This window comes from Salmo salar, chromosome 29 (assembly GCF_965601325.2).
Source record: "Salmo salar chromosome 29, fSalSal1, whole genome shotgun sequence".
Classification (NCBI taxonomy): Eukaryota; Metazoa; Chordata; class Actinopteri; order Salmoniformes; family Salmonidae; genus Salmo; species Salmo salar.
Window position 1 is genome coordinate 23,334,321 of NC_138319.1, and position 27,640 is coordinate 23,361,960.

Consider the following 27,640-nt stretch of genomic DNA (forward strand, 5'->3'; position numbering starts at 1 on the left):
ATTAAGACAAATTGAAAAAAAATCCTCAGTGAATTCTCTTGAACTTTGACACTTCAAAGGCTTAAGCCAGCATGGAACCGGCAGACAGAAAAGATCAAGCAGTTGATAATTCTAAGAGCAGATTTTTTTGCAGCATCAAATAATCTGAAGAAGTCTTTACTTCTAAGTGTAAAATAAAGATTTTTGGCATTTCAAACACTAGGCAGAGCTATATCATAGAAGCTGCATTCAAACAGTAAGACAAATGTGTGCATTTAATTGAATATTTGGATTGATATTCTGTTTGTGCAGCTGACATGTTTTGTCATAATAATCCATTGATTGGTCTGATTCATGGGGATTTTTGGGCATGAATTTTGTCATCTGGAAGTTTGATCAATGGGATCGATTGGCTCTCAAAGACCCATTATCATAAAGATGAAATGGTATTTCCTCCCTCAAATTGAATCTATGTACAGTAGCAGACCTGGGTTCAAATAATATTTGTTGTTTCAAATACACTAGCTGCGCTTGATTGCGCAGCTAGTGTATTTGAGGAAATGGACCCAATGGCATATTCCCAAAAGTTCAAACCCCGCCCATCTGGCACTCCAGGCAGGCTCAATCAAATACTTAACGTAGATTAAAGACAAGTACTATTTGAATCCATGTCTGAATCATCTGACGTACAGCAGGAAAGAGAAAGGACATTCAACACTTAGTAATCCTTTGTCAGTTGGTCACAGGATTTAAATGTCAGCGAGAGGAATTTAATGTCTTAGCATTTAATAAATGGTATTGAATCGATGGCTTTTTAGAGATTAGCACTCTTAAATTAGGCTATAATTATTATTTTATTATGCATACTTGTTTTGCGGTCTCACCTTTCACCAATGTTTTCCCGGTTTCCATAAACACTGCTTATGCGCCTCGAATACCTTTTAATGGAAGTCAAAACTCATAAGTGGAATGCATCCGCTTGGTTGTTTTCTCTACCATTGTGCGAGTGTGTTTTTCTCAGAACGTTCATGTATAATCATGCATTCACATAGATCATCAATTATACTTAATGAAAACCTAATAATGTTTCAACCAGACTTGGATGGGTTGTATTATTATGTTTTTTTTCCAATACTTTGAATCTTTGATTGATTGTCTGCCTAGAGTGCCGGATGGGCAGGGTTTGCATTTTTAAGACGATTCCATTGGTTCGGTCATGCCAGGCAAGCTTAATCGAGCGCAGCTAAAGTACGAAAGAAAGTGAATACCATCTGAACCCAGGTGTGGTTTAAATGTACCAATCCACAGTGTGAGGCAATTACAACACTGCTCAAAGATCTAGCTCGTGTTACAATGGCCAAAACACGAAACAATTCAACACTGAAGGCTTGAATCTCCTCATTAGCGATAATCTATATAAAGATTATGAATGAGGGAGGAAGATATATGACTTATGAGTAGCTTAGAGGCAGAGAGACAAAACAGTATAACAAAGCCAGAGAGATGTACGGCATGTGTTTGATTAATCAGGCCTTTTGCTTCACCACCAGTCTAATCATTAGATCTTGTCATAAGTTGCTAATAAAGAAAAATGCCTGCGGAGATGATGTTGACGAGAGCTCATCTCTTTACACTGTTAATTAAACAATAAAGAATGAAGTGTCTCTGCTTCCTCCCCTCCCCCACTTCACAAACACCAGTCCCTGCGCGACGCAATACATGGTCTGGGGGGGAACAGAGACAGAGCCCCTGTTCTAGGTCCTCCGACGACAACCAAAGTCCATTTTCATTAAATGCAGTGCTCAGTTTGAATCGCTTGTCATTCTTTATTATATTCCAGAGGCGGGAAGCGGGGTGGGGGGGCTGAATCTGGGGGAGAGGGGTTGGGTCGAGCAGGTGGGGGGGGGGGGGTAATGTGCTTCTCCAGTGTAATTTCTATGCTGAGTGATCTCATTAATATTAGTATTTCTGCCATGTTTTAGGGTGACGGGGGAAACAGTTCCTGTATGTTGTTGACAGGCCGGGCTTCTTGGCCTCATTTTAGATTCCTCGCCAGGGACCGAGGCTTAGAAACAAACCAATAAATACGTCTCTAAAATGTAGCCCGGATGGAACCTGACTTTATTCAATAAGTCTGCCAAGACCAATTGCCTCCTCGTCTTCGGGACGGTTGAAATTAAGCACTCTGTCTTTTTTTGGCAGAAACACATGCGAGTGCATGCGTGCACACACACACACACACACACAGACACACACACACACACACACACAAATTAAGCCAATCGAGCGGGGAAAGGAATTGTTCTATGCCGTGTTTTTGCTTGAGTCAAATGTTGGATGTCGTGCCACAGTTTCTCAGCCATGGCTCACTAGGTACAGCTAAGTAAATACATGGATTTTTGATTACCAGCCTATGAGTGAACTGGGTCTGGGGCTTGGATAAGTAGCACTTAAGCACAGCAGGCCTTCATAATTCTTGCAGAAATGTCATGTGACTTGCAACATAAATATCGACTTAACGAAGCATTCGCCCCAATTTTCATTGACCCACTTAGCCATCCATGTTGAATCATGTAAACTGATGTAGAATAATGCTATATATGTATGATGCATATAGTGGCCCATAAAATACACCACAGCAATACTTCCATTTTGCCTTCCTTCCTTAACTACAAACGTCAACATATTTGACGTACGTATTTGATGTTTTTACTTTCATAAGTGACATTATTTGGAGATTGCGTTGTCAGATCTGAGCTGAAAATGTCAGTTTCAATGATGGAAGCGAAAATAAATTGAGTCTGGAAAGCCACAGTGATTGTGGCATTGTTCTACACAGCTCTGACCATGATACGTTAAAACAATATCCCTGCACCCAATAACCTGGCGTCAAATGTCAAGAGCATTCAGAGTCAACAGATATCGTAGAGACAAGCTATTCGACTCCTGCAGAAAAGGTCAGCGGTGCCGTAATGTCTTACGCAAACGACCACTGACATCGTGACCAATTTAGACCCGAAGCCTTTCTTCCTTACACCTTCACTGAACTTAAACACTAACTATAGAGCTTCTTCTCTTCATACAGTGTCCTTCAGAAACACTGAACTTAAACACTATACACCTTCTCATCACACAGTATCCTTCAGAAACACTGAGCTTAAAAACTGAGCTTGGGCTCCCGAGTAGCGCAGCGGTCTAAGGCACTGCATCTTAGTGCTAGAGGCGTCACTACAGACCCTGGTTCGATTCCAGGCTGTATCACAACCGGCCGTGATTGGGAATCCCAAAGGGCGGCGCACAATTGGCCCAGCGTCGTCCGGGTTAATGTTTGGCCGGGGTTGGCTGTCATTGTAAATAAGAATTTATTCTTAACTGACTTGCCTAGATAAATAAAGGTTAAAAAAAATAAACACTATGTAGCTTCTCTTCACACAGCGTCCTTCAGAAACACTGAGTTTAAACACTTTACAGCTTCTCTTCACACAGCGTCCTTTAGAAACACTGAGCTTAAACACTTTACAGCTTCTCTTCACAGTGTCCTTCAGAAACACTGAGCTTAAACACTATACAGCTTCTCTTCACAGTGTCCTTCAGAAACTCTGAGCTTAAACATTTTACAGCTTCTCTTCACAGTGTCCTTCAGAAACACTGAGCTTAAACACTTTACAGCTTCTCTTCACAGTGTCCTTCAGAAACACTGAGCTTAAACATTTTACAGCTTCTCTTCACAGTGTCCTTCAGAAACACTGAGCTTAAACACTATACAGCTTCTCTTCACAGTGTCCTTCAGAAACACTGAGCTTAAACACTATACAGCTTCTCTTCACACAGCGTCGTTCAGAAACACTGATCTTAAATACTTTACAGCTTCTCTTCACACAGTGTCGTTCAGAAACACTGAGCTTGCAATCATATTACAAGCTTTCTCATCCATTTATATGCAGATGATAGTCTTATACTCAGCTGGCCCCTCCCTGGATTTTGTGTTAAACTCTCTACAACAAAGCTTTCTTAGTGTCCAACAATCTTTCTCTGCCCTACAAAATAAAGGTCATGGGTTCGGTAAGAAGAATGCCCCCCTCTCCCCACCGTTGTGATTACTACCTCTGAGGGTTTAGAGCTTGAGGTAGTCAGTCACCTTATACAAGTACCTGGGAGTATGACTAGATGGTACACTGTACTTCTCTCAGCACATATCCAAGCTGCAGACTAAAGTTAAATCTAGACTTGGTTTCCTCCAACATAATCTCTCCTCTTTCACCCCAGCTGCAAAACTAACCCTGATTCAGATGACCATCCTACCCATGCTAGATTAAGGAGACGTAATTCATAGATCGGTAGGTAAGGGTGCTCTCGAAGAGCTAGATGTTCTTTACCATTCTGCCATCAGATTTGCCACCAATGCTCCTTATAGGACACATCACTGCACTCTATACTCCTCTGTAAACTGGTCATCGCTGTATACTCGGCGCAAGACCCACTGGTTGATGCTTATTTATAAAACCCTCTTAGGCCTCACTCCCCCCTATCTGAGATACCTACTGCAGCCCTCATCCTCTACATACAACACCTGTTCTGCCAGTCACATTCTGTTAAAGGTCCCCAAAGCATACACATCCCTGGGTCGCTCCTCTTTTCAGTTCGCGGCTGCTAGCGACTAGAACGAGCTGCACAAAGCACTAAAACTGGACAGTTTTATCTCCATCTCTACATTCAAAGACTCAATCATGGACACTTACTGACAATTGTGTCTGCTTCGCCTGATGTAGTATTGTTGTCTCTACCTTCTTGCCCTTTGTGCTGTTGTCTGTGCTTAACAATGTTTGTGCTGCTACCATATTGTGCTGCTGTCATGTAGTGTCACTACCGTGTTGTTGTGTTTCTACCATGCTGTGTTGTCGTCTTAGGTCTCTCTTTATGTAGTGTCTCTCGTGTCGTGATCTTTTTTAAATTTATTTTTTATAAAAAGCCCCTGTCCCCGCAGGAGGCCTTTTGCCTCTTGGTAGGCCGTCATTGTAAATAATAATTTGTTCTTAATTGACTTGCCTCGTTTTAAATATAGGTAACAAAAATTAATAAAATGACATGTGGTTGAAGCGACCAAACCTTTTCCTTGATGATTCCCTATTGATGTTTTAGCATTTATACGAAGCTATTTATCATGACACAAGGCAAGAACCAGATGCAGATGGTTGTAGTCTTACAATATTTATTAATCCAATAGGGGAAGGCAAGAGACTTGTTGTGGACAGGCAAAAGGGTCAAAACCAGTTCAGAGTTCAATAGGTACCGAAGGGCAGGCATTATCAAGGTCAGGCCAGGCAGGATGATCAGGCAGGTGGGAAAGTAGTCCAGAGTCAGGCAGGGGTCAAAACCAGGAGGACTATCAAAAAGAGAATAGAAAAAGGAGTATGGGGAAAAACACGCTGGATGACTTGACTAACATACAAGACGAACTGGCACAGAGAGAAAGGAAACACAGGGATAAATACAATGGGGAAAACAAGCGACACCTGGAGGGGGTGGAGACAATAACGATGACAGGTGAAATTGATCAGGGTGTGACACTGTTTACTTTGGCACTTGAAATGCAATTCTCATTTTTCGGATGGGGAAGCAATATATCCCACCTCCTAGAATAAATGTTTCCATACATACGATTACACATAATTTTAATGGTAGGTTTATTTGAACAGTGAGAGACAGAATAACAACAACAAAAATCCTGAAAAACGCATGTCAAAAATGTTATAAAATGATTTGCATTTTAATGAGGGAAATAAGTATTTGACCCCCTCTCAAACAGAAAGATTTCTGGCTCCCAGGTATATTTTATACAGGTAACGAGCTGAGATTAGGAGCACACTCTTAAAGGGAGTGCTCCTAATCTCAGCTTGTTACCTGTATAAAAGACACCTGTCCACAGAAGCAATCAATCAATCAGATTCCAAACTCTCCACCATGGCCAAGACCAAAGAGCTCTCCAAGGATGTCAGGGACAAGATTGTAGACCTACACAAGGCTGTAATGGGCTACAAGAACAGTTGATGTTGAGATGTGTTTGTTACTTGAACTCTGTGGAACATTTATTTGGGCTGCAATTTCTGAGGCTGGTAACTCTAATGAACTTATCCTCTGCAACAGAGGTAACTCTGGGTCTTCCTTTCCTGTGGCGGTCCTCATGAGAGCCAGGCTCATCATAGCGCATGAGGGTTTTTGTGACTGCACTTTCAAAGTTCTTGACATTTTCCAGATTGACTGACCTTCATGTCTTAAAGTAATGATGGACTGTCATTTCTCTTTGCTTTTTTGAGCTGTTCTTGCCATAATATGGTCTTTTACCAAATAGGGCTATCTTCTGTTTACCACCCCTACCTTGTCACAACACAACTGGTTGGCTCAAACAGATTTATTAAAGACATTCCACAAATTAACAAGGCACACCTGTTAATTGAAATGCATTCCAGGTGACTACCTCATGAAGCTAGTTGAGAGAATGCCAAGAGTGTGCAAAGTTGTCAAGGCAAAGGGTGGCTACTTTTAAGAATCTCAAATATAAAATATACTTTGATTTGTTTAACACTTTTTTGGTGACTACATGATTCCATATGAGATTTGTCATAGTTTTGATGTCTTCACTATTATTCTACAATGTAGAATATTTAGAAATAAAGAAAAACCCTTGAAGGAGTAGGTGTGTCCAAACTTTTGACTGGTACTGTACATACAGTTGAAGTCGGAAGTTTGCATACTTAGGTTGGAGTCATTAAAACTAGTTTTTCAACCACTCCACAAATTTCTTGTTAACGAACTATAGTTTTGGCAAGTCGGTTAGGACATCTACTTTGTGCATGACACAAGTCATTTTTCCACAACTTTGGAAGTATACTTGGGGTCATTGTCCATTGGAAGACCCATTTGCAACCAAGCTTTAACTTCCTGACTGATGTCTTGAGATGTTGCTTCAATATATCCACAACTTTCTTTCCTCATGATGCCATCTATTTTGTGAAGTGCACCGGCTTGCAAGCCTCCCCCTTTTTCCTCTAAACATAACAATGGTTATTATGGCCAAACAGTTATATTTTTGTTTCATCAGACCAGAGGACATTTCTCCAAAAAGTACAATCTTTGTCCCCATGTGCAGTTGCAAACCGTAGTTTGGCTTTTATATGGCGGTTTTGGAGCAGTGGCTTCTTCCTTGCTGAGCGGCATTCCAGGTTATGTCGATATAGGACTCGTTTTACTGTGGATATAGATACTTTTGTACCTGTTTCCTCCAGCATCTTCACAAGGTCCTTTGCTGTTGTTCTGGGATTGATTTGCACTTTTCGCACCAAAGTACGTTCATCTCTAGGAGACAGAATGCGTCTCCTTCCTGAGCGGTATGGCGGCTGCGTGGTCCCATGGTGTTTATACTTGAGTACTATTGTTTGTACAGATGAACGTGGTACCTTCAGGCATTTGGAAATTGCTCCCAAAGATGAACCAGACTTGTGGAGGTCTACAGAAGCTTCTAAAGCCATGACATAATTTTCTGGAATTTTCGAGGCTGTTTAACCTCTATGGGCTAGGTGGGACGCAAGCGTCCCACCCGTGGTGCACTCCATCAACAGCAGGTGCATTTCAAGAGCGGCAAATTTGAAACCAAATAAATGTCAAAATTCAAATTTTTCAAACATACAACTATCTTACACCCTTTGAAAGATAAACATCTCCTTAATCTAACCACGTTGTCCGATTTCAAAAAGGTTTTACGGTGAAAGCATAAAGTTAGATTATGTTAGGAGAGTACATTGACAATAGCTGTGTGTAATGTTTTGTCAATTCAAAGACGGCGTCACCAAAACCATAAAACCAGCTAAAATGATGCACTAACCTTTTACAATCTCCATCAGATGACACTCCTAGGACATTATGTTAGACAATGCATGCATTTTTAGTTCTATCAAGTTCATATTTATATCCAAAAACAGCGTTTTACTATGGTATTGATGTTGAGGAAATCGTTTCCCTCCAATAACCGGCAGTCAAGTCAGCACCACAAATTAAATAATTAAAATTAGAAAACATTGGTAAAATATTATATTGTCATTTAAAGAATTATAGATTTACATCTCTTGAACGCAATCAACTTGCCAGATTTAAAAATAACCTTACTGGGAAATCACACTTTGCAATAATCTGAGCACTGCGCCCAGAAAAATATGCTTTGCTATACAGACAAACGGCCATGTTGGAGAGATCTAAAATCGAAAATACAATGTAAATAATCCATTACCTTTGATTCTCTTCATCAGATGTCACTTCCAGGAATCCCAGGTCCATAACGAATGTAGTTTTGTTCAAAAAAGCTCATCATTTATATCCAAAAAGCTCCTTGTTGTTAGCACATGATCTAAGCCAGCCGGACTTCTCGTCATGAACGAGGGGAAAAAATATATTTACGTTCGTTCAAACATGTCAAACGTTGTATAGCATAAATCATTAGTGCCTTTTTTAACCAGAACATGAATAATATTCAAGGTGGACGAATGCATACTCTTTTATAACGTATTGGAACGAGGGTACCCAACATGAACTCGCGCGCCAGAGTCTAATCGGCCATCACCGTTCCATGGCTCTTGTTCGGTCAGATCTCACAGTAAAAGACTCAAAACACTTTGTAAAGGCTGGTGACATCTAGTGGAAGCAATAGGAAGTGCCAAAACATGAATCAACCCCTGTGTGTTTCAATGGCATAGGCTTAAAGGTAATTCAACACATCAGGTATCCACTTCCTGTCAGAAAATGTCTCTGGGTTTTGCCTGCCAAATGAGTTCTGTTATACTCACAGACACCATTCAAACAGTTTTAGAAACTTTAGGGTGTTTTCTATCCATATATAATAAGTATATGCATATTCTAGTTACTGGGTAGGATTAGTAACCAGATTAAATCGGGTACATTTTTTTTATCCAGCCGTGAAAATACTGCCCCCTAGCCCCAACAGGTTAAAGGCACAGTCAATTTACTGTATGTAAACTTCTGACCCACTGGAATTGTGATACAGTGAATTATAAGTGAAATAATCTGTCTGTAAACAATTGTTGGAAAAATTACTTGTGTCATGCAAAAAGTTGATGTTCTAACCAACTTGCCAAAACTATAGTTAACAAGAAATTTGTGGAGTGGTTGAAAAACAAGTTTTATTGACTCCAACCTAAGTGAACGTCGGTGAAATATTTACTTCGGCTGTCTCTTGAGTGTGTGTGGGGTACGTGACCATTTGTGTTCCTCTCTCTTTCCATGCTTTAACAGGTTTATGTGATAGATCTGTTCCGGGGGCCGTCGACCTGGCTGTCGGATCCGATAATTAACTTCTCCTATTCTCTCCAGTACTTCATATGGTCCTTTCCGTGTGGCTAGTAGTTTGCACTCTGTCGTGGGGACCAGCACTAACAACTTTTCTACTGGTTGAAATTCCCTCAGGGTAGCCTGCCGGTTATAAGTGTGCCGCTGGTGCTCTTGTGCTTGTCTCATGTGCTCTCTGACGATTGGCATGACTGTTGCTATCCTGTCTTGCATTGCCGTGACATGCTCTATAACACTAGTATACGGGGTGGATTGGTGCTCCCAGGTTTCCCAGGCGATGTCTAAGATTCCCCGGGGGTGCCTCCCATATACTAGCTCAAAGGGGGAAAACCCCAGCGAGGCTTGGGGAACCTCTCTAATGGCAAACATCAGATACGGCAACATGCAATCCCAGTTTTTCCCATCGTTATCGATTACCTTCCTGAGCATTGACTTCAGGGTGCAGTTGAATCTCTCAACTAGCCTGTCCATCTGAGGATGGTAAACCGATGTCCTCAACTGTTTCACCTGCCACAATTTACAAAGGTCCGCCATAAGGCGGGACATAAAGGGGGTTCCCTGGTCAGTAAGGATCTCCTTTGGAACCCCTACCCTGGTGAACAGGAGCACTAATTCCATGGCAATATTTTTGGAAGCCATTGTCCGAAGGGGAATGGCTTCTGGGTAGCGAGTGGCATAATCTAGAATGACCAGAATGTATTGGTACCTTCTGGCGGATTTGGCTAGTGGGCCCACTATATCCATCGCTATCCTCTCAATTGGCGTTTCAATAATTGGGAATGGCACTAGCGGGCTTCTAACAGCTGGTTGGGGAGCTGTTAACTGGCACTCCGGGCACTCTCCACAATGCCGAGCCACTTCAGCCTGAATTCCTGGCCAGTAAAACCTCCTTACAATCCGGTCTCGGGTTTTATCGATACCAAGTTGTCCATCCAGAATGTGCCCATGAGCTAGATCCTGTACTGTCCTCTGGTACCGGGTTGGGACCAACAACTGTTCCACCACATCAACCCCTATTTTTGACACTCTGTACACCAAACCCTTTTTCATGATGAAGTGGGGAAAACTATTAGGCATCGTCCCATCATTTATGGGAGTACCATATATGACCTGCACATCTGCTCTGGCTTGTTGCAGGGTTGGATCCTGGTTTTAGGTCGTCCCGCCTTTGGGTATTTGCAGCTGGTAACTGAGCCCCAATTTGGTTCGCTATTCCCTTTAGGCCTTTTCTTAACTCCCGGGTGTTTCTCTTGCTCCTCTCTGAGCAGCTGGTTGGTGTGGTGCTGGACCTGTAATGTGTCCTGATGATACATTCGCATTGCATCCTGATGAGCTATTTGTTGAGCTCTAGTTGCCTCTTTTTGGGTGGCCACCACTTGTAACAGGGCCTGTATGGCTCCCTCCATACTAATTTACCCCGAGCAATCTGTCCTAACCAAACAAAGCCACACAAAAAACCTGACTCCGCTTTGGAGTGCTAACTGAAAATGTTTTCCCCTCTACCTAACCAGCGGTATGGTTAGTCCATATGCCCTCATTCTCCACCATGTGTGACAAACCTCTTCAATATAGGAGAATTTGTCACAAATTAAGCTGAAAACGTCACCAAAATCACATTACATTTACATTTTAGTCATTTAGCAGACGCTCTTATACAGAGCGACTTACAGTAGTGAATGCATACATTTCATACATTTTTTTTATCTGTACTGGTCCCCCGTTGGAATCGAACCCACAACCCTGGCGTTGCAAACACCATGCTCTACCAACTGAGCCACACGGGACCACAGAAGAATGAGAGTACTTTCGAACAGGACAAGTACCTGTGTGTTTGTTTCTCCGTCCTGGTCCACGCAGGCCGCAGGCGAGGTCAAGGATAGCAGGGTTCGGTACACAAATCGGGTTCTCGGTAGGTCCAGTTCCAAACGCCAACAGGTAAGTCCAAACAGTCTAGCTCATACACGGTAAATCCAGATGATATATTGCGTCTCTTTCTCTATGGTTCACAGATCCTTCCAGCCCCTCCTCTCTCTCTTCCTGGTTTGTCTTGACCCCTTATCTGTGGGTCGGCCCCAACTTCTGAGTGTTCCCATTGCTTCTGGGAATTGTAGTTTTGGCAGTCGGCCATTTTGATCTGTAGTTCTGATTGGGGTGGCCATTTTAGTGAGAGGCCAGAGCCTGTTTATTAGTTCTGCTCTCATATCTGCCATTTATTCCTCGACCCCCTTCTTTGCCACATTAGTATTAAATGTTTAATACCCAATGGAAAAATACAGTATCTATGATGTACCCATTTTCAGCAATTCTTTGCCATAGGTTTTTTTTTACCTAGGTGATACACATTATATTGTGACGTACCCCTTTTCAACGATTGGTTGCCATTTGACAAACTTTTTACACGGTCGTATTTGATGTTTTTCTGTAAACGGAATCCACTTTTTGTTTGCCAGGACTTGTTGCTGAATCAGGAGTGTCCTTCGCTGAGACAGTGAGAAAAGCCCCAGAACCCCAGCTAGCAGTGACCCCAACTCCTGGAGCTGACAAGGTACAGTAGCACAACCCAATACAGCTCAGCAGCTCTCGCTCTCTTTCCTTCTCTTTCTCTCTACCGCTCCCCCTCCCTCTCGCTAGGTCAACACCGCGTCTTGGTTGTGATCAGCATTTATTCATATTGTGAATCTGTGTCTAAATATGGCCTCTTGCATATACAGTGGCAAGAAAAAGTATGTGAACCCTTTGGAATTACCTGGACTTCTGCATAATTAGTCTTACAATTTGATCTGATCTAAGTCACAACAATAGACAAACACAGTCTGCTTAAACTAATAACACACAAACAATTATACTTTTTCATGTCTTTATTGAACACACTGTGTAAACATTCACAGTGCAGGGTGGGAAAGGTTTGTGAACCCTTGGTTTTAATAACTACTTTGGCAGCAATAACCTCAACTAAATGTTTTCTGTAGTTGCGGATCAGACTTGCACAATGGTCAGGATAAATGTTGGACCATTCCTCTTTACAAAACTGTTTCAGTTCAGCAATATTCTTGGTATGTCTGGTGTGAACCACTCTCTTGACGCCATGCCACAGCATCTCAATCGGGTTGAGGTCAGGACTCTGACTGGACCACTCCAGAAGGCATATTTTCTTCTGTTGAAGCCATTCTGTTGTTGATTTACTTCTGTGTTTTGGGTCGTTGTCCTGTCCACCCAACTTCTGTTGAGCTTCAAGTGGAGGACAGATAGCCTTATATTCTCCTGCAAAATGTCTTGATAAACTTGGGAATTCATTTTTCCGTCGATGATAGCAAGCTGTCCAGGCCCTGAGGCAGCAAAGCAGCTCCAAACCATGATGCTCCTTTCACCATACGTTACAGTTGGGATGAGGTTTTGATGCTCTTGTGTGTTCCTTCCAAACAACTCAACTTTAGTTTAATTTGTCCACAGAATATTTTGCCAGTAGTGCTATGGAACATCCAGATGCTCTTTTGCGAACTTCAGATGTGCAGCAATGTTTTTTTAGACAGCAGTGGCTTCTTCCGTGGTGTCCTCCCATGAACACCATTCTTGTTTTATGTATCGTAGACTCATCAACAGAGATGTTAGCATGTTCCAGAGATTTCTTTAAGTCTTTAGCTGACACTAAGATTCTTCTTAACCTCATTGAGCATTCTGCGCTGTGCTCTTGCAGTCATCTTTGCAGGACGGCCACTCCTAGGGAGAGTAGCAACAGTGCTGAACTTTCTCCATTTATCGACAATTTGTCTTAGTGGACTGATGAACATCAAGGCTTTTAGAGATACTTTTGTAACCCTTCCCAGCTTTATGCAAGTCAACAATTCTTAATCTTGGGTCTTCTGAGATCTCTTTTGTTCGAGGCATGGTTCACATCAGGCAATGCTTCTTGTGAATAGCAAACTAAAATGTAGTGAGTGTTTTTTATAGGGCAGGGCAGCTCTAACCAACATCTCCAATCTCGTCTCAATGATTGTACTCCAGGTTACCTGACTTCTGACTCCAATTAGCTTTTGGAGAAGTCATTAGCCTAGGGGTTCACATACTTTTTCCAACCTATACTGTGAATGTTTAAATGATGTATTCAGTATAGACAAAATACAATAATTGGTGCTTTATTAGTTTAGGCACACTGTGTTTGTCTGTTAGATGAAGATCAGATCTAGTTTTATGACCAATTCATGCAGAAATCCAGATAATTCCAAAGGGTTCACATACTTTTTCTTGCCACTGTATGAGTAATACTTTGTGAAGGCATTTCAATAAGTTTTCCAAATGGATCACATACTATTTTAAGGTAAGGCATGGGAATGAGGGATACATATGCTAAGGAACTAGCTGTCTGTGCCTCAAAGGCAATGGCTCCAGGTCTACATTTTCTGTACAACACTTCTTTGATCACCTCTTTGATCTTTCTGAATGGTTTTAATGTTCCGCTGTTGGCTCAGGGCAGACAGCTTGGATGTAACATGCCGCCTAAACATTACTGTTAAGTAGCACCGACAGGATTGGCAAAGTGCTTAGCAATGTGACCAATGAAATAACAGTGTCCCAATGAAGTGACCAATGAAATCACTGTGTTGTAATGACCTGACCAATGAAATCACAGTGTCTTCGCCATATCCCGGCCTACCTCAAATGTCACAGAGCTCTACTGTTTAACAGTGGCAGCGTCACAGGGGGAACATGGGGATTGTGTGAGTGACGGCTATGACTACAAGACGCTTTTTTAGCCACTGAACTCTCCCCTCAGATTCTCCTCAGTCTCCAGACTTATCGGCTGCCGAATAGCCTACTTTTATGAGTCACTGCTTCTTCATTAAATGCTTCATCCCCCTTTGGTGAAGTGATTGTAAAAGTGAATTACATGCCATCCCCTCTGACCGGTGGTAGAAATACATGGGGGTCACGCAGGGACAGACGGTGGTTTGCTATCTAAATGGAGCCAGAGACTTTGTGTGTGTGTGTGTGTGTGTGTGTGTGTGTGTGGTGTGTGTGTGTGTGTGTGTGTGTGTGTGTGTGTGTGTGTGTGTGTGTGTGTGAGAGAAAGAAAGAAAGAAAGAAAGACTTTTACAGAAGGAGATTAATGGATGAGGGAAAAGCTCAGTTCTAGTTAAAATACATGTTATTTAGCACAAATAGGCCAATAAGGAGCTGTGTGAAATTGAAGTGACATTTCTGGGAATTAGTGGGCGAGGCAGCCATTGTGAGCATTTGTAAGAGATGCAGCCAATGCGGCCGCCGACAGTGGACTGATCAAGCGGCATCTTTGATAAAACACAGCGAGGTAATTGGAGTTTGGCGTACGGGGTCGGCGACTCTGCGTCATTGTGAACGGCCACTGCTGGGCTGCTAGTATGTGCAAATGGAGGCTTGAGCGATGTCGTTAACCCTCTAGAGTCTAAGCTGGGGGGAATTGTTTTATGATGGTCATACCAAGGATCATTCAGCTATTTGATTTAGAATTTTAGGACCCCTTTAGGTATCCCCGAAAAATAATGAATAACAGATTAATTCATAGAAAAACAGATATATACAGTTGAAGTCGGAAGTTGACATACACTTAGGTTGGAGTCATTAAAACTCTTTTTTCAACCATTCCACAAATTTCTTGTTAACAAACTATAGTTTTGGCAACTCAGTTAGGAAATCTACTTTGCATGACACGAGTAATTTTTCCAACAATTGTTTACAGACAGATTATTTCACTTATAATTCACTGTATCAAAATTCTAGTTGGTCAGAAGTTGACTGTGCCTTTAAAAAGCTTAGCAAATTCCAGAAAATGATATCATGGCTTTAGAAGCTTCTGATAGGCTAATTGACATAATTTGAGTCAATTGGAGGTGTACCTGTGGATGTATTTGAAGGCCTACCTTCAAACTCAGTGCCTCTTTGCTTAACATCATGGAAAAATCAAAAGAAATCAGCTAAGACCTCAGGAAAAAAATTGTTGACCTCCTCAAGTCTGGTTCATCTTTGGGAGCAATTTTCAAACGTCTGAAGATACCACGATCATCTGTACAAACAAGATTACGCTAGTATAAACACCATGGGACCACGCAGCCGTCATACCGCTCAGGAAGGAGACACGTTCTGTCTCCTAGAGATGAACGTACTTTGGTGCGAAAAGTGCAAATCAATCCCAGAACAACAGCAAAGGATCTTGTGAAGATGCTGGAGGAAACCGGTACAAAAGTATCTATATCCACAGTAAAACGAGTCCTATATCGACATAACCTGGAATGCCGCTCAGCAAGGAAGAAGCCACTGCTCCAAAACCACCATATAAAAGCCAGACTACGTTTTTCAACTGCACATAGGGACAAAGATTGTACTTTTTCCTCTGGTCTGATGAAACAAAAATATAAGTGTTTGGCCATAATGACCATTGTTATGTTTGGAGGAAAAAGAGGGAGGCTTGCAAGCTGAAGATCACCATCCCAACCGTGAAGCACAGGGGTGGCGGCATCATGTTGTGGGGTGCTTTGCTGCAGGAGGGACTGGTGCACTTCACAAAATAGATGGCACCATGAGGAAATAAGATTATGTTTGATATATTGAAGCAAAATCTCAAGACATCAGTCAGGAAGTTAAAGCTTGGTCACAAATGGGTCTTCCAAATGGACATTGACCCCAAGCATACTTCCAAAGTTGTGGCAAAATGGCTTAAGTACAACAAAGTCAAGGTATTGGAGTGGCCATCACAAAGCCCTGACCTCAATCCTATAGAAAATTTGTGGGCAGAACTGAAAAAGCGTGTGCGAGCAAGGAGGCCTACAAACCTGACTCAGTTACACCAGCTCTGTCAGGAGGAATGGGCCAAATTTCACTCAACTTATTGTGGGACGCTTGTGGAAGGCTACCTGACACGTTTGACCCAAGTTAAACAATTTAAAGGCAATGCTACCAAATACTAATTGAGTGTATGTAAACTTCTGACCCACTGGGAATGTCAAACAAAAGCTGAAATAATTTTCTACAATTATTCTGACATTTCACATTCTTAAATAGATTGGTGATCCTAACTGACCTAAGACAGGGAATTTTTACTAGGATTAAATGTCAGGAGTTGTGAAAAACTGAGTTTAAATGTATTTGGCTAAGGTGTATGTAAACTTCTGACTTCAACTGTAAGTTTTAGAGATATAAGAAAGATCAGGAAACTATTTGTATTTTTTTCACACATATTTTACCCCCTTTTTTTAGGTACTAAACTACTTACATATATACTTCCATTCCTTTTTTTTTTTTACTTGTACCAGCGAGTCATGTGAGGCTTGTGGGCATCCTAGAGAAAAACCTTTCCATAGAGGGGTCATATTAGTGTGTAGGCCAAACAGTCCAGACACTACAGACGTTTTTGTGAGAAAACTATTTTCTGGATGTCTCATGGTCTGACAAATACCGCTGAATCTCGGCCACCTTCCAATACAGATGCGTAAGGTCACAATTGGCAGATGCGGTGGATTGAGGCGCAGCCCATGCAAAAAACTGATCTCTATCTTAAACTGACACATTTTGATGGGAATATTTTTATTATGCTAATTAGAGTTCCATGGGGCCACTGAAATTGACTCAAGAGGGTTAACTGAGGTGTATATAGGTTGATCTCCCCGTGTAGGAATGGCCATTATTGACACAATGGTGTTTTCATGCTCTTATTGAGACCATAGTTTCTATACGAGGAAAATGTACTCACAAATCATCCTGCTTTACATTTTGAGAGCAGCTCACTCACTATTCACATTGCACAAGAGTTCATCATGTTTATTTGACATATGAACATATATGCATGGAAACCTATATATGTCTAGGACAAAACCATAAGGCCCAAGAGAGAACACATGCGCACATACTGTAGAGAGTTAGTGTGTGTGTGCTTGTATGTGTATCTGTGTGTGCCTGAGTGCCTGTGCTTACAATTCATGAAGAGCTTAACAGCAGGAGTGTGCCGAGGTGAACAAGTTCTTCCTATGAGGTGAAGGTATATAGCAGGCAGTACCCATTAGAAAACACACCGCACATACCTATAGATGGTGGGTGTGTGTGTGTGTGTGTGTGTGTGTGTGTGTGTATGTGTGTGTGTGTGTGTGTGTGTGTGTGTGTGTGTGTGTGTGTGTGTGTGTGTGTGTGTGTGTGTGTGTGTGTGTGTGTGTGTGTACAGTTCACAAAGCATTACACAGCAGCACAATGTGCCGAGGGGAACAGGTTCCTCTGACGTGGAAGTAAGTTAAGTTGTGCTCTTTTAGCCTCTGTAAGGGCTTAATTATGGGATAAGGGATGTGGGACATGCACTGTAGGTCTAGTTAATTAACATTGTCTAAGCTTAAAAGAAGAGGATCCTGGGATGATTGACAGTTGTCACAATGTTGTGAAATTTACTGGTTTTGTACTCCTTAGTCCAGAAGTTAAGAAGCAACATCAACAGTCAGGGTTGTAGGTGTCCATATTTGGACTTCTTCAGAGTCACAAGGAGTTGGTGTCAAGAGTAGGGTTGCACATTTTGGGGAATATTCAGAGATGGAAACTTTCCGTGGGAGTTAACGGGAATATATGGGAATTAACGAGAATATATGGTAATTCATGCAAATATATGCAAATTAATATAAATACCTTTTAAATGTAGATGTTTTTTGCATTGGATATATTTACTATATCATATGGAGACAGAAACATAAACCTTTTACCTTATCATAAGTAGACATAATTATAAATTATTAAGTCCTACCAATAGAAATTAAAAAAACTATTTAGTTACGAATTTAACTTTAATTAAATGAGTTGACTCTTCACATGGGATGATTTCACTGAACAACAAAAGAAAGGGAATATCGAGTGATCCCCAATGATCCATCGCATCTCCCAAAAACGTTTTCAACATGTAAAATGTTAGTCTACAAACTACAGCTTTGGTTGTCTTCCTCTCAGGCTTCCATGTCTTCTCCCTGGACCTCCTCAATGTCCACCTCTTGAACATCAGACTCTGAGGCCTCATCTTCACTGTCACTTTCAAACCTTGTTGAGGATGGCTCGTTGTCAGGCTCAAAAAGCCTCAAATTTGCCCGGATGGGTACATTTTTCAACCCTTGTATTGGTCAGCCTGTTGCGTGCTCTGGTGTGTGTGTGTTCCCAAACAAGAACCAGTTGTGCTCTGAGGCAGCTGATGTTGGTGGGATTTGGAGGATGATGGAGGCAACAAGGGAAAGAGCCTCAGATCCACAAAGTCCCTTCCATAGGGACTTGTTGATCTCTGCACCAGACAGGATTCTCTTGCCAGCATACTTGGGGTCCAACATGTACGCTGCAGCGTGTATGGGCTTCAGGCAGAAGTCGTCACGCTTTTTGATGTATTTCAGAACTGCAGTTTCCTCTGCTTTGAGCAACAGGGAAGTGTGCAGGGCAGTACGGACTTCTTCTCTTACATCTGCAAGCAGAGTCTGAACATCAGACAGGATGGCATTGTCTCCCTCAATTCGTGCAATGGCTACTGCTATAGGTTTCAGGAGTTTCAGGCTGCTTACCACTCTCTCCCAAAATACATAATCCAGGAGGATCCTCTTGATGGGGCTGTCCATATCGATATGGCTATTTCTTGGAGAGACTCCTTCCCCTCCTGGAGACTGTCAAACATGATGACAACACTACCCCAACGGGTGTTGCTGGGCAGCTTCAATGTGGAGCTCTTATTCTTCTCACTTTGCTTGGTGACGTAGATTGCTGCTATAACTTGATGACCCTTCACATAACTAACCATTTCCTTGGCTCTCTTGTAGAGTATATCCATTGTTTTCAGTGACATGATGACCTTGAGGAGCTGATTCAATACATGAGCAGCACAGCCAATGGGTGTGATGTGAGGGTAGGACTCCTCCACTTTAGATCAAGCAGCCTTCATGTTACAGCATTGTCTGTCACCAGTGCAAATACCTTTTGTGGTCCAAGGTCATTGATGACTACCTTCAGCTCATCTGTAATGTAGAGACCGGTGTGCCTGTTGTCCCTTGTGTCTGTGCTCTTGTGGAATACTGGTTGAGGGGTGGAGATGATGTAGTTAATTATTCCTTGCCCACAAACATTTGACCACCCATCAGCGACGATTGCAATACAGTCTGCTTTCTCTATTATTTGCTTGACCTTCACTTGAACTCTGAACTCTGCATCCAGCAAATGAGTAGATAAAGCATGTCTTGTTGGAGGGGCGTATGCTGGGCAAAGAACATTCAGAAATCTCTTCCAACACACATTGCCAGTTGCATACACAGCTCGAGCAAGACATTCATCAGCATTTCTCTGACTATGTTCCTCCATTGAGTCAAAAAAACTTCTGATTCCAGGAGGACCAATAGCTGTTGCTATTGATAAGGTGTCTGATTCATCATTTTCACCTCAAATAGAATTAGAGGGACTATTGTCAGAGGTTGGTTGTTGTGAGCGCTGAGGGAACTTTATGCACATGGCCAGATGATTCTGCATCTTTGTTGCATTCTTCACATATGGTTTGGCACAGTATTTGCAAATGTACACAGCTTTTCCTTCTACATTAGCTGCAGTGAAATGTCCCCACACATCAGATAGTGCCCGTGGCATTTTCCTGTAAAGATTAGGAAATAATTTGTCAAAAAAACCCAAATACAATTCCATGTACAGATAAATAGTTAAGCAGTTAGATTAAATAACTCCTTGGTAAGATAAAAGTTTCAAAATGAAACGTATGGAAACAGGTGAATTAACACTCAGTTATCAGGTTCAAGCAAGCTAAAATCCACATGGTAGCAATAACTATCTAGCAGAAATTGTTAACAAGTTAGAAATGATATAAACACACTTTGCTGTAGGCTACTATTTACTAGTTAACAAAAAATAATGTATGTCATATAAAATATATTCCCCCCACCCAGTATTGTAATCAAAACTTACCAGAAAGCATGTAGTCCTTGGCTCATACAGTGTAGTAGTGTGGGATCAATAGCATCTCATTTAGAGGTCGACCGATTATGATTTTTCAACGCCGATACCGATTTATTGGAGGACCAAAAAGCCGATTCCGATTAATCGCACGATTATTTTTTTTACCAATGTATTTATTTGTAATAATGACAATTACAACAATACTGAATGAACAACTATTTTAACTTAATATAATACATCAATAAAATCTATTTAGCCTCAAATAAATAATGAAACATGTTCAGTTTGATTTAAATAATGCATAAACAAAGTGTTGGAGAAGAAAGTAAAAGTGCAATATGTGCCATGTAAGAAAGCTAACGTTTAAGTTCCTTGCTCAGAACATGAGAACATATGAAAGCTGGTGGTTCCTTTTAACATGAATCTTCAATTTTCCCAGGTAAGATGTTTTAGGTTGTAGTTATTATAGGACTATTTCTCTCTATACCATTTGTATTTCATATACCTTTGACTATTGGATGTTCTTATAGGCACTTTAGTATTGCCAGTGTATCAGTATAGCTTCCGTCCCTCTCCTCGCTCCTACCTGGGCTCGAACCAGGAACACATCTACAACGGCCACCCTCGAAGCAGCGTTACCCATGTAGAGGAAGGGAAAAAACTACTCCGAGTCTCAGAGCGAGTGACGTTTGAATCGCTATTAGCGTGCACCCGCTAACTAGCTAGCCATTTCACATCGGTTACACCAGCCTCATCTTGGGAGTTGATAGGCTTGAAGTCATAAACAGCGCAATGCATTGCGAAGGACTGCTTACGAGCCTGCTGCTGCCTACCAGCGCTCAGTCAGACTGCTCTATCAAATCATAGACTTAATTATAACATAATAACACACAGAAACACGAGCCTTAGGTCATTAATATGGTCGAATCCGGAAACTATCATCTCGAAAACAAAACGTTATTCCTGTTACATTGCACAACCTTATGTCATAATTACGTAAAATTCTGACAAATTACCCAAAGTGTTGCATATACCCTGCCTGCGTGCAATGAACGCAAAATGACACAATTTCACCTGGTTAATATTGCCTGCTAAAATGGATTTCATTTAGCTAAATATGCAGGTTTAAAAATATATACTTCTGTGTAATGATTTTAAGAAAGGCATTGATGTTTATGGTTAGGTACAGTCGTGCAACGATTGTGCTTTTTTCGCAAATGCACTTTTGTTAAATCATCCCCCGTTTGGCGAAGTTGGCTGTATTTGTATGGAAGAAATGGTCTTCACAGTTCGCAACAAGCCAGGCGGCCCAAACTGCTGCAAATACCCTGACTCTGTTTGCAAGAGAAGTGACACATTTTCCCTAGTTAAAAGAAATTCATGTTAGCAGGCAATATTAACTAAATATGCAGGTTTAAAAATATATACTTGTGTATTGATTTTAAGAAAGGCATTGATGTTTATGGTTGGAGCAACGTGTACCTAAGCGATTATATGCAAAGCAGGACAGGCTAGATAAACTAGTAATATCATCAACCATGTGTAGTTAACTAGTGATTATGATTGATTGATTGTTTTTTATAAGTTTAATGCTAGCTAGCAACTTACCGTGGCTTCTTACTGCATTTGCGTAACCTCGTGGAGTGCAATGTAAAGCAGGTGGTTAGAGCGTTGGACTAGTTAACCGTAAGGTTGCAAGATTGAATCCCTGAGCTGACAAGGTACAAGGCAGTTAACCCACCGTTCCTAGGCCGTCATTGAAAATAAGAATGTGTTCTTAACTGACTTGTCTAGTTAAATAAAGGTAAAAAAAAAAACAGCCAAATCGGCGTCCAAAAATACCGATTTCCGATTGTTATGAAAACTTGAAATCGGCCCTAATTAATCTGCCATTCCGATTAATCGGCCGACCTCTATTCTCATTAGTGTGCAAGATCTTGAGAATCAGCTGTACATGTGATGGAAGAATGCACTGTGCATACAGAGGGTTGCAATTCCATTGAATTGGGGATAGTTTAACCAAAATATACCACAATACCTAGAATTGCCTTGTGTATCCCATAAAAGGTTCACTGTTAAAAGCTAACTTTTTTGATGAATTTAAGCAAAATTCCCCAAATTCCAGGGCTTAACTTCCAATGGAAAATTGACGGAAAAATTCTGGAAATTTGCCAGAAAGTTTTGACCCTTTGCAACCCTAGTCAAGAGTCACGCTCCTTCTCAGTTATGTTTTTTGCAGCGTATTTGGTGGTTCTTCAAAAATATTTTGGCATAAAAGCCCTCTCCTAGCAGGTGTGTCCTTCAGAGCACATCAACAGATTGACAGTACTATTATGTCAACAATGAAACTAGTAGTGAGGAGAAGGGAAAAAAACACTTTTAAAAGAGAGATGTTCCAAATGTGGGCTTAAACTTCAACCTTGATAAATATTCATGAGCTAGGACTATGACAGCTTAATGGCAAAACATCTTGATATTTTTTTAGCTTTTGTCTTTATTCCCGCAATCCCTCACTTCTCCCCCCCTTCCCTTCCCTCAAGGTCGTCTATGTAGGCTGTGTGAAAGAGAGACAGTAACGAAGTGGGCCGCTTGCTGTTTCTTAATTTGGAGTTTGACAGAAACATCACAGTTCAACAATTGTCTCATTGTGAAGGATTCTGGGAGGAAAAAGCTTAGTGCCTACCTCCCTCCTAAAATCAGACATTACCCACCCCAACAAAGGCACATTAACATGGCGACTGGTATGATTTGGGGTCCCGGGAAAAGGGAGACGGTTTGACATGTCGAATATCTCTCATATCTTTGGCATGTTGAATTTCTCTGTAATCACTGACATGTCACATCTCTGTTATCACCCAGTCAAGAAGAGATGCTCGTCATTCTAATGGTGAAGGTATGAATAACAACATACAGTGAGGGAAAAAAGTATTTGATCCCCTGCTGATTTTGTACGTTTGCCCACTGACAAAGAAATGATCAGTCTATAATTTTAATGGTAGGTTTATTTGAACAGTGAGAGACAGAATAACAACAACAAAAATCCAGAAAAACGCATGTCAAGAATGTTAGAAATTGATTTGCATGTTAATGAGGGAAATAAGTATTTGACCCCTCTGCAAAACATGACTTAGTACTTGGTGGCGAAACCCTTGTTGGCAATCACAGAGGTCAGATGTTTCTTGTAGTTGGCCACCTGGTTTGCACACATCTCAGGAGGGATTTTGTCCCACTCCTCTTTGCAGATCTTCTCCAAGACATTAAGGTTTTGAGGCTGACGTTTGGCAACTCGAACCTTCAGCTCCCTCCACAGATTTTCTATGGGATTAAGGTCTGGAGACTGGCTAGGCCACTCCAGGACCTTAATGTGCTTCTTCTTCAGCCACTCCTTTGTTGCCTTGGCCGTGTGTTTTGGGTCATTGTCATGCTGGAATACCCATCCACGACCCATTTTCAATGCCCTGGCTGAAGGAAGGAGGTTCTCACCCAAGATTTGACGGTACATAGCCCCGTCCATCGTCCCTTTGATGCAGTGAAGTTGTCCTCTCCCCTTAGCAGAAAAACACCCCCAAAGCATATAATGTTTCCACCTCCATGTTTGACGGTGGGGATGATGTTCTTGGGGTCATAGGCAGCATTCCTCCTCCTCCAAACACGGCGAGTTGAGTTGATGCCAAAGAGCTCCATTTTGGTCTCATCTGACCACAACACCTTCACCCAGTTGTCCTCTGGATCATTCAGATGTTCATTGGCAAACTTCAGACGGGCATGTATATGTGCTTTCTTGAGCAGGGGGACCTTGCGGGCGCCTCAGGATTTCAGTCCTTCACGGCGTAGTGTGTTACCAATTGTTTTCTTGGTGACTATGGTTCCAGCTGCCTTGAGATCATTGACAAGATCCTCCCGTGTAGTTCTGGGCTGATTCCTCACCGTTCTCATGATCATTGCAACTCCACGAGGTGAGTTCTTGCATGGAGCCCCAGGCCGAGGGAGATTGACAGTTCTTTTGTGTTTCTTCCATTTGCAAATAATCGCACCAACTGTTGTCACCTTCTCACCAAGCTGCTTGGTGATGGTCTTGTAGCCCATTCCAGGTCTACAATCTTGTCCCTGACATCCTTGGAGAGCTCTTTGGTCTTGGCCATGGTGGAGAGTTTGGAATCTGATTGATTGATTGCTTCTGTGGACAGGTGTCTTTTATACAGGTAACAAACTGAGATTAGGAGCACTCCCTTTAAGAGTGTGCTCCTAATCTCAGCTCGTTACCTGTATAAAAGACACCTGGGTGTCACGTCCAGACCAGTGAAAGGGGTCATTTGTCATTGTAGTATGGTCAGGGCGTGGCAGGGGGTGTTGTTTTTGTGTGTTTTGGGGTTGGTTGGTTTGTTTCATGGGGATTTGTTCTAGTTTTCATTTTCTATGTTCATTTTCTATGTGTGGCCGAGTATGGTTTCCAATCAGAGGCAGGTGTCTTTCGTTGTCTCTGATTGGAAGCCATACTTAGGCAGCCTGTTTTTTCCTGTGGGTTGTGGGTGGTTGTTTTTAGTATAGTCGTAGTACCTTACGCAACTGTCGTTTGTTTATTTTGTTTAAGTGTTCACTCATAATAAAGAAAGATGAGCACTCAACACGCTGCGCCTTGGTCCAATCCTTTAGACGATTGTGACAGAATCACCCACCACCGAAGGACCAAGCAGCGTAAGAAGGAGCAGCAGGAGGAATAGACATGGGAGCAGATATTGGACGGCAAGGGATCCTGGACATGGGAGGAGATCCAGAAGGGATGGAATCGCCGTCCATGGGAAGAAGTGGAGGCAGCAAGAGCAGAGCGGCGACGAGAGGAGGCTCTAAATGCACCTAAAGGCAAGACTGAGAGGCAGCCCCCATTTTTTAGGGGGGGGGGGTACAAGGGGAGTTGGGCAGGGTCAGGATGGAGTCCTGAGACAACTTCCTGGGCTTACTATGAAGAGCAAGTGATGGAGCAGACACCGTATTTTGCGGTGACGCGCACTGTGTCGTCAGGGCGCATACAAAGGCCGGTGCGAACTGTGCCCACACCCCGCAGTGATCGAGCGGAGTTGAGTATCCAGCCAGGGCGGGTTGTGCAGGCCGTGCGCTCCAGACCTCCAGTGCGCCTCCAAGACCCAGTGTACCCTGTGCCTGCTCCGCACACTCTACCTCCAGTGCGCCACCATAGCCCAGTACGCCCTGTTCCTGCTCCCCGCACTAGCCCGGAGGTGTGTGTGACTAGCCTGGCGGCTCCTATGCCAGCCCTACGTAGCAGACCTCCAGTGCATCACCAGAGCCCAGTATGTCCTGTTCATGCTCCCTGCACTAGCCTGAAGGTGTGTGTGACTAGCCTGGCGCCTCCTATGCCAGCCCCACTTAGCAGACTTCCAGTGCGCCACCATAGCCCGGTAAGGCCGGTGCCTGCTGTGAGCACGCGGTCCGAAGTATGTCTCCCCAGTCCGGTGAGACCAGTTCCAGCACCCCGAAGGAAGCCTCTAATGATGGTCAATGGTCCGACGTCTCCAGCGATAATCCATGGCATGAAGCCTCCAGTGATGATCCATGGCCCGGAGCCCGTAGGGATGATCCAAGGCACAAAGCCTCCAGTGATAACCCATGGCCCGGAGCCTCCAGTGATGATCCATGGCACAAAGCCTCCAGTGATTATCCATGACGCGGAACCAGTAGTGATGACCCATGGCACGGAGCCTGCAGCGAAGGTCCCCAGTCCGGAACCTACAGAGACGCTACTCAGCGCGGAGCCTCCAGCGACGTTCCTCAGCCCGGAGCCTCCAGCGACGTTCCTCAGCCCGGAGCCTCCAGCGACGTTCCTCAGCCCGGAGCCTCCAGCGACGCTCCTCAGCCCGGAGCCTCCAGCGACGCTCCTCAGCCCGGAGCCTCCAGCGACGCCTCCCAGTCCGGGGCCTCCAGCGACGCCTCCCAGTCCGGGGCCTCCAGCGACGCCTCCCAGTCCGGGGCCTCCAGCGACGCCTTCCAGTCCGGGGCCTCCAGCGACGCCTCCCAGTCCGGGGCCTCCAGCGACGCCTCCCAGTCCGGGGCCTCTAGCGACGCCTCCCAGTCCGGGCCTCTAGCGACGCCTCCCAGTCCGGGGCCTCTAGCGACGCCTCCCAGTCCGGGGCCTCCAGCGACGCCTCCCAGTCCGGGGCCTCCAGCGACGCCTCCCAGTCCGGGGCCTCCAACGACGGTCTGCAGCCCAGAGCCTTCAGCGTTGGTCTGCAGCCCAGAGCCTTCAGCGTTGGTCTGCAGCCCAGAGCCTTCAGCGGTGGTCTGCAGCCCAGAGTCTTCAGCAACGGTCTACAGCCCAGAGCCTCCAGCGGGGGTCGGCAGCGCAGAACAGGAGCTACGCCCGGAGCCAGAGCCACCTCCGTAGTGGGAGGATTGGCGAAGGGGGGGTGTAGCACAGGAACCGTCGTTGACGGTGCCACCCTCCCTTCCCTCCCTTTAGGTTTGGGGTTGTTTTTGTGGGGTTTTTTGTTTTGAGGTGCAGTCGGGGTCTGCACCTTCGGGGGGGGGGGGGGGGTACTGTCACGTCCTGACCAGTAAAAGGGGTCATTTGTCATTGTAGTATGGTCAGGGCGTGGCAGGGGGTGTTGTTTTTGTGTGTTTTGGGGTTGGTTTGTTTCATGGGGATTTGTTTTAGTTTTCATTTTCTATGTTCATTTTCTATGTGTGGCCGAGTATGGTTTCCAATCAGAGGCAGGTGTCTTTCATTGTCTCTGATTGGAAGCCATACTTAGGCAGCCTGTTTTTTCCTGTGGGTTGTGGGTGGTTGTTTTTCGTATAGTCGAAGTACCTTACGCAACTGTCGTTTGTTTATTTTGTTCAAGTGTTCACTCATAATAAAGGAAGATGAGCACTCAACACGCTGCGCCTTGGTCCAATCCTTTAGACGATAGTGACACTGGGAGACAGAAATCTTTCTGATTGAGAGTGGGTCAAATACTTATTTCCCTCATTAAAATGCAAATCAATTTATAACATTTTTGACATGCGTTTTTCTGGATTATTTTTGTTGTTATTCTGTCTCTCACTGTTCAAATAAACCTACCATTAAAATGATAGACTGATAATTTCTTTGTCAGTGGGCAAACGTACAAAATCGCCAGGGGATCAAATACTTTTTCCCCTCACTGTATATGCATATAGATATCAGTCCTAATTTTTGGTGTGTATGGGGGGCAAACAGTGGTAAGTGAAATTAGACTGCCATTGATTTGGAAGGGTATTTTTTGGGAATGGGGAAATATGGGCTAAATTGATATCAAACTTGTACCTTTCTGTCATTACAAACTGACAATACTATATGAGATGTAAATACACTTTTTATAATGCATTTATATCACATGAAAAA

The 27,640-nt window shown here is 43.1% G+C and overlaps 1 protein-coding gene across 2 annotated transcripts in view; it reads left to right on the top strand.

Annotated features, from left to right (window-relative positions):
• xylb (xylulokinase homolog (H. influenzae)) overlaps nucleotides 1-27,640 on the top strand; it is a 74,209-nt gene that overhangs the window by 33,772 nt on the left and 12,797 nt on the right. For both annotated transcript variants that reach the window (XM_014181342.3, XM_014181343.3), the window contains exon 18: nucleotides 11,784-11,878. In XM_014181342.3, coding sequence (XP_014036817.1) covers nucleotides 11,784-11,878 — 95 coding nt within the window. The remainder of the gene's footprint in view (nucleotides 1-11,783; nucleotides 11,879-27,640) is intronic.